The sequence below is a fragment of the Pungitius pungitius genome, chromosome 15, assembly GCF_949316345.1.
Source record: "Pungitius pungitius chromosome 15, fPunPun2.1, whole genome shotgun sequence".
In the NCBI taxonomy this organism is placed as follows: domain Eukaryota; kingdom Metazoa; phylum Chordata; class Actinopteri; order Perciformes; family Gasterosteidae; genus Pungitius; species Pungitius pungitius.
The window spans coordinates 15,998,894-16,012,326 of NC_084914.1; the positions used below are offsets into that span (position 1 = coordinate 15,998,894).

Consider the following 13,433-nt stretch of genomic DNA (forward strand, 5'->3'; position numbering starts at 1 on the left):
TGGTGGCCATAAAGGGATGGACATGGCCAGAAACAATGCTCAGGGAGTCCGTGGCATTTAAACGATGCCCAATTGGCTCTAAAGGGTCCTAAAGTGTGCCAAAAAAACATCCCCCACACCAATACACCACCACCACCAGCCTGCACAGTGCATTGTGGTGCAGGTTTTTTCACAGACAATCGTTAAATAAGAATAAAGGCTCTGGGTCAAATATTTCTTTCTCCGTTTATTTCCTTTCAAGGGAAGAAAGGTCACAGCAGCAACGTGCTCAGTAGATTGCCAAGAACCTTCCCCCTTCACATCAGGGCCAGGCGGTTCTTGTACCTCAGTTCAGTTACAGGTGGCATCAACAGAAAACTTGCTTACATTCAATCAACGTGTTGAGTCTCTGCAGCCAGGACACTGGGGACATCTTATCAGTGGGAAACACTACAAAAACAGTTCTTTTCCCATGGTTACATATATTTTTGCCATTACACCAACCACAGCCTTGCAGGCTGCGTGAGGCTTGCGAAGCTTTTGTCCCTAGTCTAGAAAAATTGACGATGCACGCAAGAAGGGGTGAAACGGCACGCATGAGTGTGCGTGTCCTTGCGTTTTTCTGAAAAGTCAGAAACTGGCCAATAGCAAAATCATTACAGCTGGGTGACCTTAACATGCCCTTGCGCGGTGCGTGTTACACATTTTAACTTCATCATAGTAGGATGTGCACCAGGGACGGACTGGGGAAAAAAAATGTGCCAGTGAGTGACTGTCAAATTCGTTCCACTCAATGCACAGCGCGTTCCCCACTCAATGCATTGCACGTATCGTTATTTTGGATGATTACAAAGAATTTACATAATTTACGCATTTCAAATAACATTTGGATGCACCAATTTGCCCTGATGGAGACATGGAATATGACGCTTTCTGGTTATGGAGCTTAAGCGGTAGTTCAAGGAAGGAAGACTCCCTTTATGCCATGCGTTATTCATGGCATTATGCTATCAGCTGAGATTTCCAGCATCTAGGTGTAGATAACCAACCAGAGGCGGTGCTGTGTCTCTAAACCAATCATATTGTTGCTGTCAAACCTTTAAAGGGCTTCTCTCCGTTGTTGCTGTCAGGTGTCATTTTAGTGCAAAACCAGATGCGACCCTCCTCCCCCCAAGGCACTTCCAGCCAGCTATCATGCATTCTTCACTCATCCTTGGTTTTCATTTTCATCAACTCCCTTCTTCACCACCACCACCAATGTCTGGACTACAGGAGGGGGGGGCACAATCTCCAACGATAAATAATAAAGACAGTGAAATCAGAGGGGAGAATTAGTATGAACATACAGTATATTGTGGAAAGGAACATCAGTTGTATTAGTGGTGTTGCATGTTGCTTGTGTGATTGTGTGCAGGGGCGGTTCTGCATTGAATGGCACCCATGGCGAGACCCCCTTTGAGCGCCACCCACCCTCCAAAAAAAATTCTGCAGTTATATTTTTATTTTTTATTTTAACATGAGTGAGAAAATTACATTAGAAAAACACACTTAACAGAATCTAGTTACTGTTGCAATTAGAACAGGAAACACACATTTTACACATTTGCACAAAATATGTCGTCTAGGCACACACACACACACACACACACACACACACACACAGAAACAAACATGAGGTCTACCTCGTTGCCCTGATTCCTTTCATGAAAAAGCCTATGCAGGGTGGTAGACTTACTGGTGGAGCCTGGTTTGGTAAAGCATGCTGTCTTTGAAGTGGATGGTGTCGTTGCTGCAGCTGAACTTCACATAGTCAACAGAGCAGCAGGGTTCAGGATCCGTCTTCATCACCTGCGTGCAAACGTGTGCTCAACAAAAATCCTGACCTTGTGATTCTCTGTTTAACATCGCTTTCACTGTCGTCATGTTTACCTTCTTCTTGTGCTGCTGTGGTGCTCCTGAGGCCTGTTTGGGAGAACTCTGCCACTGCAATGTCCTCCTCCGGTCGTCCCAGTCGGCCACCTGCTCGAGTGGCTGCTGGAAATTCACCTGACTAAGTTTGCATCTGATCGGCTGGCTGGTAAGAGTCACTGGCTGATTGGAGGCAAAGGTCACAGTCACTTCCTTGGAACAACCGGCATGAAGGTGCCCAACCTGGAAGAAAAGAGAGGTTATTTGGGATTTTTTTAAACTCCCACACCTGTATTCCTTCCTCAAATATTTTACCTGTGGTGAAAAGGAGACATGGGATCCAACAGGAGGCCACTCAAACCTCACTACCTGGCTGCTGCTGTGGTTTGTCATTGTGAAATTCTCTTGATAGGAACAATTTACATGGCAGTCTCCAAAAATTTAGCACCTCGTAATAACCTGTGAGACAGAAATAGACTTGAGTAAAATTCCTGAGTAAGAAACCAGTTGACATATTAATAAATCCCAAAGCTTACAGCATTTGCCTGTTCAGAATCAATAAACAACTGCTACACTGGTTGATTATTGAACCTGCTTCACACATGGCTCTTTCCAGTCTAATCACATGATGGGCTTTCTGCCGCCCTGTATTCTCTTACCTCCATCTCCATTTTCCTGATTTTCTTGATCTATTTCCTGTAATGACCGCCTGATGTTGTCAAGAGAGACAATTTCCCGGTGAGCTTCTCCGGTCCCATGTAATGTGGGGCCAGTTGTTCAAAACATTTAATCTGGATCAAAATTATCCGCATTTGGAAATCCCCTTTTTTCCTATCCAGGATCAGGTAATCCATCTTACTTTTATGCCGGTTTTTCAAAGCAACATTGGACTGGATCACTCTGATCCAGATACACAGTTTTCAAGATTACCAAATCCGGATTACAGTGCTCTAAATGGGACAACATATCACAATGTGGGCTATGTAAAGAACAGGTAGAAGTAAGAGCCAACATAGGGTCACTGTAAGTGTTTATTTTGAGCCAAAACACAAAAATAACATAAACATCCACTTCCATTCATAATTTAACTTTAATTACATTTTTAAATATTAAATAATAATTATATAAAATAATTACTTTTATGACCCCTCATCTGCACCACAAAAAAATAAAAAACAAATATACATTAACAAATACATAGTGGATATTTTGAAAACATCTTTAAAAAATAAAATGGCTAAATATCCAATTGTTAACGAAATAAAGAATGTTCAGGGTTCTTCTTCATCTGAGGAGGAGAGACCAGCATTTCCAAGCCCTGCTTTTAGGAGGCGGATCTGAAGTTTCGCTTTGGTTTGGTCAGCTTGATTTGTTCCTCTGCCAGGAGTATCTGTGCTTCTGCTCTTTCAGTTTCTCGTTTAAGAAGTGATTCATAGGCATCATCATTATTATTCGGCAAAGGATGCTTCAAGCCTCTTTTCTGAGCTCCTGTGACTGCTGGCTCTACCAGTGAGGATCCAGGTTGTTCTTCAACAATAGGGCTGAGATCCAGAATGAATGTTTCCTCTGCATTAGGAAGAACTGGCTCACTTTCCTCTACAATTGTAGGCTCACCATCCCCTACAACACCATGAACCCCATGCAGAGCTTTAGAGTTCTCACCTCCAATAATGTCCAGAACCACATCTGTGTATTCACCTTTCTTAAAGGGTTTGTTGCCTGTTCGGGTGTTTTTTGCCTCAGCAAGGTCCTTCGTTGCTCTGGCCCTCAGATTCTTCCATCTAAATTTCACTTGCTCCAAGGTCCTCTTCTGGCCAGACCCCATTGCATTTACATTCTGGGTGATTTCAACCCAAATGTCTTTCTTCCTTTTGTTAGTCACCATTCCACCTGCAACAGAGCTTCCTACTATTGAGGCATAATGGCACTTAACACCCTCCAGCAGTGCATGGGTTTCTGCAACAGTGAAATTAGGTCCTTTTGAGTCCATGGTTTCACCGCTTCTGTTGTAGTGAACATAGTATTTGTAGGCCTTGGGCATGATTGATTTAATTGAACACAAGCCACAGCACGTCAGCCAATCGGTGTGTGGGTATTTGACAGCCATCTTATATTCAGCCTTTCTCAGAGGACTTAGAGAGAGACACTGACATGGCAGGTATTGTCCATCGCTACCACCGTGTTGGTGGAAGAGGATACCGTCAAAGGGTGTATGTTGAGCGTGCACAACCACTGGAGCAATACACCACTGAAGAAGTGTATGCTCGCTTTCGCTTTGGGAATGCTGATATTAAGTACATTGCAGACCTTGTCAGGCCAAAACTTCAACGGAGAACCCGAAGGAGCCACAGTCTGTCTGTGGAAGAACAGGTCCTCATTGCTCTGCGCTTCTATGCATCTGGGACTTTCTACCAAGTGGTTGGTGACAATATAGGAGTGGACAAATCAACTGGTCAATCAGTTTGTTTCACTTCCAAAGGATGTCCAGATTGCCCAGACCAAGCACAAGTTTTTTCTTTTGGGGAATATGCCCAATACTATTGGGGTTATTGACTGCACTCATGTGCATATCCAAGCACCTCATGAGAGGGATTGGGAGTACATCAACCGAAAGGGGAGGCGCAGCATCAACATCCAACTTGTGGGCGATGCTGACCTCATCATCACAAACTGTGTCGTGAAGTGGCCTGGGTCTGTTCATGATGCACGCATCCTGAGAGAGAGTGCTTTATACAGAGAGCTCCAAACCAACCGACCGGATGGCATAATATTAGGAGACAGTGCCTATCCACTCCTACCATGGCTGATGACTCCTTTTCTTGCAGCAACCACACCTGCGCAGGCACGCTTCAACACTGCTCATTGCAAAACAAGATGTGCAATTGAGCGTTTAAATGGAGTTCTGAAGAGACGCTTTGCATGCCTTAACTACTTGCGAGTGGAACCACAGGGAGCATGCAACATAATACTTGCGTGTATCGTCCTGCACAACATCGCTACCAGGCGCAATGTCCCTCTCTGTGATGATGTTTGTGATGCACCTGAGCCTGTTGAAGAACCAGACCAACCTCTGGTGGTCTGTCAGAATCAGGGACTGACTGGACGTATAGCAAGGGATGCAATTGTTAGACATTATATTTGACAGGCTCATCTCTGATGATTGTTTCTTTGAAATTAATATACGGTGATGAATGACCGAAAAATGAATATATTATTTTTGTTTATTGAAATCTGTTTGGGGGATTATTTCATGGGGACACGATAATTTTTATTTTATTTTTACTTTACTATACTGAATAGCTTAATTGTTAGCCTATGTCTACTTTATCACTGTTACAACGGTTACACAAGTCAAGTGCAAAATATAAATAAAAGTATATACACTAAATGATACAAATGTAAGTTTTACTACATTTTCTTCCTGAAATCCACCTTGAAATCCTACCCCCTGTTGGGATCCTGTTTTTTTGGATCAAAGTTATCCAAATCCCACTGACAAGTTTTGAACAACACAAACTGAAGGTTTGATCCAGATTAAAACTAGGATTGGATTCCCTGATCTAATCTGATTTCAGATTCCTTCTTTCTCTTTTGAACAACTAATTTTCAAGATTTGATCCAATCCGATAACCAAAATCCGATCAGTTTACCTTTGAACAACTGGCCCATGGTGTTTCCGTACTGGTTGTCCTCTACCTGCAGTGAGAGCTTAGCCTTGACACTCAAAGGCTTGTCAGAGCAGAAGCTGACCTCAAACTCCACCTGCTGGTGAACATTCAGGCTCAGCATGACTCGTTGCACCGGCTGATGCCCTGTGGAAGAGTGAAAGAGTCGTGTGTTCAAAAAGAAATATGGCCAAAGCTGTCTTGTGCAGAGGAGCAGAGCCGACGATGAGTTCAAACCAACATTGACTTGTAGTCCAAAACAACAGTATCACAGTACATCTTTATTTATGAATGAATGAATGAATGAATATTTGTTGATACATTTTCATTGAAATTGTGGAGAAAGAGCCTTTAAAGCTCTTATGTTTGTGTGCAGGAGCTGCAAATATGGAGTTTGCAGCATAGAAGCCTCGTAACTCATAACTGAATTAATCAAGCCCACAATGGAATGCTTTAAATTAAAAAGTGATTTTTTTTGTTTTATGCAATAAAAGCTATTAGGAGTCATAAATAAACTTAGCTTAACCTATCTTTAAAAAACACAATTTATTGATTTACCCCTTTATCTGTGTCGTGAGTTGTCCAGACGTGGGGGCTCCATAACAAATTCCACGGGGAAAATTACAAGCTACTGATTGTTTAAGTGAAGTCTTACAGCTCCAGTTTGTACCTGAGTCATTGGAGGCCTCGATCTGCGTGGAGTGGATGGAGCTGCTTGTGTTGCCAGGTGCCGCTTTGAGGGTGAACACTCCATGTTAATCCAACATATCAACAACCCACAAAGCACCTTTTTGTGCAGCATTGTGTTTTGGGTATTTTGTTAGAGTGGATGTGAGTTACTATGTGAAAAATGCATCTTCTAGATCTATAATAAACACAAGGATAAATAGGTCCCTTCCTACCTTAGCAGGAACATTGCCGTCATTTAGCAGCACCAGAGGCCGTGTTTTGCGACGCCCTACCAACACACGTCTGAACTGAAGCATTTGGCGTCCTCTGCTGTTCCTCAGAGCGGGACGCATCACACATACACTGGGCAGACTGCCCTCGCCCCTGAGGTTGAACTCCAGCACCTTATTCTTGAATGTGGGTGTCATTCTGGATGAGACAGAGAGAAGAGGAGATGCACAGCGGTCAGCAAGGAAAATAAAGTGCTGATGCTGTTCTGTTACTACACTTGGTAGTAGAAATAAATGGGACCAATCAACGTCAAAGAGAGCAGTGCTTACTCAGTCACCAACTCGTACCTGCTGGTTACCTCCATTGTGGCCTCAAACACAGCGTTGTAGCACAACATCGTCTGGGGTGTGAAGGTGACCACAGCGAATAAGTGTGACTGCCTGGGGATGCTCAGCGTTGCAGCAGACAAATTAAAAACATCCGCAATTCGAGAAGTCTGTAAGAAATCGCAGGATCAGCTGCGTGTAGCACGATAGGAAATGGTCCTGTACGCATTCATCCGTGTACCCTTTACATGCCTTACCTTAGAGCCAATGTACTTAATTGCCAAGCTGAGCACACAGGGCACCTTGCTGTTGTTGGTTATTTTGAAGGGGGCCTGGGCTGTTTGCCCCACCAGGACTTTGTTGAAAATGAACGTGTTCTCGTCCCGGATGTAAATGCGTTCAGCATTGCAAAACTGCTCAGAGGAGAGCTGACTGCTGTCGTGGCACAAATGGTGTTCCTCAAAGATGGTTGACATGTCTAATGCTTTAGGTAATAATTTGATCTGATTAGATGTTTGTGTGAAATTGCAGTAATAGGCTTTTGAAGCCCCCAATGATGGCCAAAAATGTTTTTGTGACAATAAATTCTTTTGAGTTCATTCTTGTGTCTGAGTAGATGTTTGTTCCAAATGTGGAGCCAAGTGAAAAGCATTAAAGCAAGAGGTTCGGGAGTCAGACACAACTAGTCCGGTTTGTTGATCACGTCGGACAAGATCACAATGCTCTCACCTGGCTTGCAGACTTCAGCCAGCAGTCTTTACGGAATGCCGTCCGGCCGGTCTGAAGGATCACGCTCACTGACGTCAATGAGCAAACACTGGTTCCAGTCTCCCAGCTGCTCAGCCACACAGTCCACTGTCACCACCTGCTGAGCGCCTGGCTGCAAGCTCCCACTGCACGGAGAAAACCCCCACCGTGATGCAATTCTGGAGAGAAAAGGGGGGGGGGGATTAGACGAGAATACCGTTGTGCAAATTAAAATGTAGGTATTACACACCGTGGACAAAGAACTCTCCTGGTATTTTAATATGGATTTTAAGGGCAGGTTTCTATGTTTTGAATTTGGTTATTTTTCTTTCTATTAAAGGGTGTGTTGTTGTGTTTTGCCAGCCTCATGCTTCTCAGCCTCGTTGGCACTGGCAGTCTCACCTGTGTCATACCCATGTCCTTCAGGTTGGACTCACGTCTTACTTTGCTACTGGCACCAGCAGATCTCTCTGAATGGGTCTCTGGAGGCATCTTCCTAGCAGGTCCCCTGAGACCAGTGCCCAGAGATACAAATATTCATTTAGGTTGAACATCTTTAAGCAAAGTGAGTTTTCAGAAGAAATATCACTGTTATAACTTCTTCAGCTTGACATCACTTCAAGTAGCAGTTGAGACCTTGATTGTGAAGTAGGTTTATTCATTTTCAGATTTAGATCTTCAATGTGTCCATTGACATGAGAGACATGTTATTGAACACAATCCCATTAGTTTGTATTGCAGGGCATTGTTTTTGCCGATACCGTTTACTATGAAGCTACCTCCATCACGCTATATACGGTAACTGTTGTTCACATGAATCAGGAACATTTTAATATGGAATTTTGTGACTTGTGGCAGCAAAGATGGTTCAACATGTGCAACTTCAAAACTTGTGTTTTAGCATTTTCTAATTTTTTAATGAATGAGTATCATCCCTTGTGCTTAAGTATATGTGTGTGTTCTGTTCTCCTACCCTGCCTTCCCCGGTGGCGCAGGGTTAGGGGCCATGCGGCTGATGATGAAACGTGTCTCAAAGTCTCCATTGTTCTGGATGGTGAAGCTCTGGCTTTTCTTGAAGCCATAGACCAGTGGGCCAAAGTTGAGGTCACATGCAAGTATGATCTTGTACCTGATCAGCAATTCATCAATGGTCAAAAAAAGATACACAGATTCACAATCTGAATTGGAATAGATTGCACTACTGTTCCTTAAATACTAATGCACATTACAGAAAAGAGATAGTATGAATTTAAGTCTTTACCTGGAGAAGACCGACTTGACTGAAACCTCAATTGCTATAGTGGCTATGAGTTCTCCACCATTCCCAATGCTGGGTTCAATCACCTGCGAGAGAAGAAACCCACATTTTAACTTGAGTGTGCCATAAAATGAACAAATAATGAACACGTAGCTGAACCTCCACTGCAAGCATTAAGGCCGTTGTAGGCAGCGCAGGACAGGTTGCTCTCTAATGAGGATTTCTCTGTTGGGTCTGCATAGTATTTGCACCGCTGTGGGCTTCTCGTGGGGCATTAGAGTCCCACTCTGGGGAGACACCGTGAAAATGGCCTCCAGGTTTGGCAGGCTTGCAAAAGGTTCACATTGCAGCGAACCGACCCAAAGAGAAGAATGCAAGTGAAACAACTTTGTTTTTTTCTCTGTAGTTCACTTGCAGTAAGGTGAAACCCAAACTAATACATTGAAAGTAAATAAGTAGAATGTCAAACTCACTTATAGGCTATTTCATATTTCCCTAGGTTCTTCATCCTGAGAGACAGTTTGGCCTCTTCAAAACTTTAATGGTTCCAAAGTTCACACAGCCATCTGCCACATGAACATCATTCAACTATCAGTGAATCCCGATAGTAACACTGACACCTCACAGATTTTGGATTAAAATATTAGTCTGAAATAAATGTGCCACAATAAATTAGGAACCTTATGACGAAGGACATGTTTGTAAATTTGACCAGTTCTTACTTGGTGTGATCTCCAAATCAATGACATAGGCTTCAGCTGTGACCTGTATTTTTTCTTTTTGCACGATGCCTAGAATCATCCCCACATCAGATACCTGAACCAGAACACACAGTACATGCTGTATACTGTACATACAAAGTGGTATGTGAAATATCCAGTTTGACACCTATTTCTGAAACTCCATCTGCATAGATTCTGTATGCTACATGTATTATTCATTTCTGCATGTGTACTTGGTATAGTTTTACTTCACCTCCAGATATAAGATCTTCTTAACGTGGAGTGGCCTCTTGGCCCTGAAGTGTAAGCTCAGTTGGTAAGAGGAGTTGGGTAAAACAATGCCCTGATCCTGTGGCACACTGAACTCATCACCTAAAGCCTCCACGCCCCGCAGTCTCCAAGACACCGGCAGAGCAGTCTTGTTATGCAGCGTCACTCTGCTGCTCTCCCGCCTACAGAAGAGGAAGGAAGAAGGTAAGACCGAATCACGTATACAATGGAATTTAAAAGGTAATTGCTGTTGTCACTGTAATTGATCCACAGTATTAAGACTTCACCGCACTACTTTTTTTCGGAGGGGGCTCACTTTGCGTTTGAGGAAAATCACTTGTCAAGCTATTGAAGAAGAAATGCTCTAGAATTTATTTTCTCTGAAATGTTATTCCATGTTTTTGGTACCTATTCAGCAATGTCCTTTGAAAGTGACAATGGTTTCTTTCCAGCTCCAGCTCCGGCCGAACGCCCCGGCGGGAAAGTTTGACGTTGACAAGTTCTGGATTGTCCTTGACATGGCACACAATGCTGTCCGTCATTTGTCCCAGTTTTGTTGGGTACGCCCACACTGTCAACTCCTAGCAGGACAGATATTTACATTTACTAATGCATGTTGTAATATTATAAGCATCCAAATAATGGACAACAAATATATTCAAAATGTTGTATTTCCCATGATGATGTTAGATCTGTATGATACCTGTTTCTGGTCAGGTTTGAGGGTCATAGTCTGCGGGTCCAGCAGGTACGTGGTGGCCTGGCTATCATGCTGGAAATAGAACTGGACCTCAGCCTCCAGGCCTGAAATGTTATGAATCACTAGTCGCTCTGTGTTGACTGGACGTCTCCTTTCTTTGTATCTACACAAACAAACACGAGTGTATGAATTTAAATGCAAAGACTGATACTTACACACTTCCCAGCTATCGCTCTGCCTCTCACCTGTCTCTGGTCTCGCCACTGAGCAATGGTCCAAACTCAGTATCCAGGTTTGATCACGTATGTATTCTGGAGCCCGTCTTCCATTTGTGGGACCTTCTTACTATAGGCAAAGAGAGTCCTGGGAAAAGCATATACCGTAAATCCTCAAATAAAGAACGGGATTCAATTAGAGGCCAGTCTTCAGATAGTAGCCGGGGGCGTGGTCGATACGGACAAATAAAGGCCGGGGGTAAAAAAAGAAAAAAAAGTCAAAGTAATATTTCATAAATACATGTTCTCCTTATGTTTAATGTTATTGGCTAATTTCATGGACTGTTGGCAATAAAAAAAAGACATTTTACCACGTAGGCCTACTAGGCGAATTTGTTATTGTTTCAAAGCGGGACAGCCATGCGCCGCTGGTAGGGATGCGCTGGCGCTCCGGCAGCGGGGGGAGGAGAACCGCATGCAAGTAGCCCAGGATGAGGAGAACGACGAGGAGGAGCTGCTTAATAATGAACTTGTTGTTCTTGATGATGAGGATGAGGAAGAGGATGTTGAGGGGGACGCCGAATAGCTGTACAAATGTTGCCTCATTACTGGTGAGCTTCGGATGTAGACCTAAATATTATGTTTAGATGTAGACCTATTTTGCAAGGTCCATTTAGTTGGGAGTTTGTTTGCTCCATTTGACCGTAGCTTAATGGCTATGCCCATTTCCGATGTTGCTGATGAATTTGGTAGTTGCGTAATATGACAGGCCTAGTCTAGGTCCAGGCCATTTGGTTTAATTTTGGTTGTCTCCTGTTCGTTCTGTGATTGCTGTCCTTTCACAGGACCAGATATTTATTGTTACGTTGACACTGCAAATAAAGCGCTATACGCGATAAACTTTTTTTTTGGCCGAGTGAAATTTTTGACTTGCTTGATTGGAAAATATCTGCAATTAAGGATGTATCTTAAGACTGACATGCACTATGGTTTATTACTGAATCATTTCTAAATGGTTAGTGAGAAAGTTGATTAGCTATAGGTCTACCGGTTTCATTCTACCGGTAGCCTATCGGTAAATGGTTGCAGGAAGTGCTGAACGCATATGCAATGAATGATATTGTAACTGAGACACCGTCATCAACACCAGATGTCATCACTCCGCCCACTCGTTCTCAATCCCCTGAATTCTAATCACCATCACCTGTTCTCACCACCTGCACGTCATCATCCCGCATCACCCTATCCCTTCATAAACCACACACCTTCACTCTGCCAGTTGTCTGGTCTCGTCGTAGTAACGCCGATAAATACCCACCGGACTCCGAACGGACTACTCGCCGGCAACTCGATCACTGAGCTTCCTGTTTTGAAATAAAACCTCTGGTACATCACCTGTTCGTCTCCTTCTGCTTTGTGACAGATATTAGCCTACTGCAATTTTGCCCATTATTTTATTTAAATAATACAATTCTATAACAGAAGATACCGGTAAGTAAGAAATAAAGGTCTGCCCCTAATACAAGCCTGCCCCAAATTCAGGCCGGTGCGCTGTGCAGCCTATGTAAATAAAAGCCCTGGCCACTATTTGAGGATTTACGGTACAGTAACTTTAGAGTTCAACTAAAATCCCATTTAGTAAAACCTTCATAAAGGTAAACGCAAATTGTTAAAAGGTTCTGTGCACTCCTGCAGCTTCTTCCCAATGAGGACGGGTCCACGTCCCTACGATATACGTCTGATATATATATATATATATATATATATAAAATCTGATTTGATGTATATGAGAATGCTGAATAAAACGTTTACATCATGAGAAATGACATTTATTTGAACGTGTGTGAGTTTGCTGGTTATAGGAGGACCTACCCCACAAAAGCAGCATTATAATCTTTTCTCATTATCTCAAGTCAAATGCGTTCAATTTGAATCCTTGAGAATTTTTGAAGCTAACAAACTAAAACATTTTTCTCAGAATTTTGTTTGATCATTTAATGATCAGAGGGAGAAGTGTGACAGGAAAAATCAACATTTTTATAGTCTCATGAATAGTACTAGGATTTGATATTTTTTTGTTTGTTACTTTATATGCTTTGTCTGATACCGGAACTCAATTCTTACAGCAGGATGCTGCAGCTCTCTTTGAGGGTTGACACGTATTGCTAGCACAGTTTCAAAATCCTGACTCCAACCTCTGCTTTCACCCATAAATGGGATCACAAGAGGCCACCTCACAGTTGGACTCCTTTCAAAGGTTGTCTCCGTTTCTTCCTCTGCTATCTTACTGTGTAGCAGGAGTGTGTTTCTGTTAATTAGACAACTCAACTGCTTCAGTTGTTGTCAGACTGCCTGCACTCTGCACAACTGTTGTACCTTATTTGCAAAGAATAAAGTTTTAAAAGTCAATTCTGTTCTCTTTTCATCTCAGCATTTTATGCACTCACACTAAATAGGTAATTTTTTCCACCACGTTTATTTAAGTACTAGACCTGGACCTTGAGTCTGAAATAAAGAGTTGATTGATTGATTGTTAATCAATGTTGACTGACATGTAGTCTTTGCAGATGGAGGGGTAGGTGCCAATTCCTCTGCAGAGGAGCTGGTAGCTTCTCAGAGTCCCCAAAAGCTCAAAGTTGAAGGTCTGCTCAAACGTCCCTGGGAATTCTGAGTAGAACCAGATCCTCAGAACCACCTCGCCATTAGCTGGTACAACCCAGCGAAATGTTGTCAGACTGCACAA

General features: G+C 42.9%; 2 protein-coding genes across 2 annotated transcripts in view; both read right to left on the reverse strand.

The window, feature by feature from the left end:
* Nucleotides 1-186: 186 nt before the first annotated feature.
* LOC119209732 (hydrocephalus-inducing protein-like) overlaps nucleotides 187-13,433 on the reverse strand; it is a gene marked incomplete at its 5' end in the record, with an annotated part of 48,326 nt that continues 35,079 nt past the window's right edge. Inside the window, 20 exon segments of the mRNA XM_062557882.1 lie at nucleotides 187-1,827; nucleotides 1,909-2,130; nucleotides 2,203-2,318; nucleotides 2,547-2,633; nucleotides 5,538-5,699; nucleotides 6,223-6,307; nucleotides 6,455-6,650; nucleotides 6,800-6,948; nucleotides 7,036-7,213; nucleotides 7,540-7,671; nucleotides 8,499-8,654; nucleotides 9,257-9,320; nucleotides 9,323-9,349; nucleotides 9,506-9,599; nucleotides 9,759-9,957; nucleotides 10,184-10,356; nucleotides 10,479-10,638; nucleotides 10,721-10,762; nucleotides 10,764-10,838; nucleotides 13,243-13,425. Coding sequence (XP_062413866.1) covers nucleotides 1,711-1,827; nucleotides 1,909-2,130; nucleotides 2,203-2,318; nucleotides 2,547-2,633; nucleotides 5,538-5,699; nucleotides 6,223-6,307; nucleotides 6,455-6,650; nucleotides 6,800-6,948; nucleotides 7,036-7,213; nucleotides 7,540-7,671; nucleotides 8,499-8,654; nucleotides 9,257-9,320; nucleotides 9,323-9,349; nucleotides 9,506-9,599; nucleotides 9,759-9,957; nucleotides 10,184-10,356; nucleotides 10,479-10,638; nucleotides 10,721-10,762; nucleotides 10,764-10,838; nucleotides 13,243-13,425 — 2,617 coding nt within the window.
* LOC134105332 (hydrocephalus-inducing protein-like) lies at nucleotides 6,657-7,500 on the reverse strand. The gene is made up of 2 exons (XM_062557935.1): nucleotides 7,036-7,500; nucleotides 6,657-6,948 (listed from the first exon to the last, which is right to left on the reverse strand). Exons 1-2 carry the CDS (start codon nucleotides 7,252-7,254, stop codon nucleotides 6,778-6,780), a joined length of 390 nt encoding a protein of 129 aa, XP_062413919.1. The 5' UTR covers nucleotides 7,255-7,500; the 3' UTR covers nucleotides 6,657-6,777.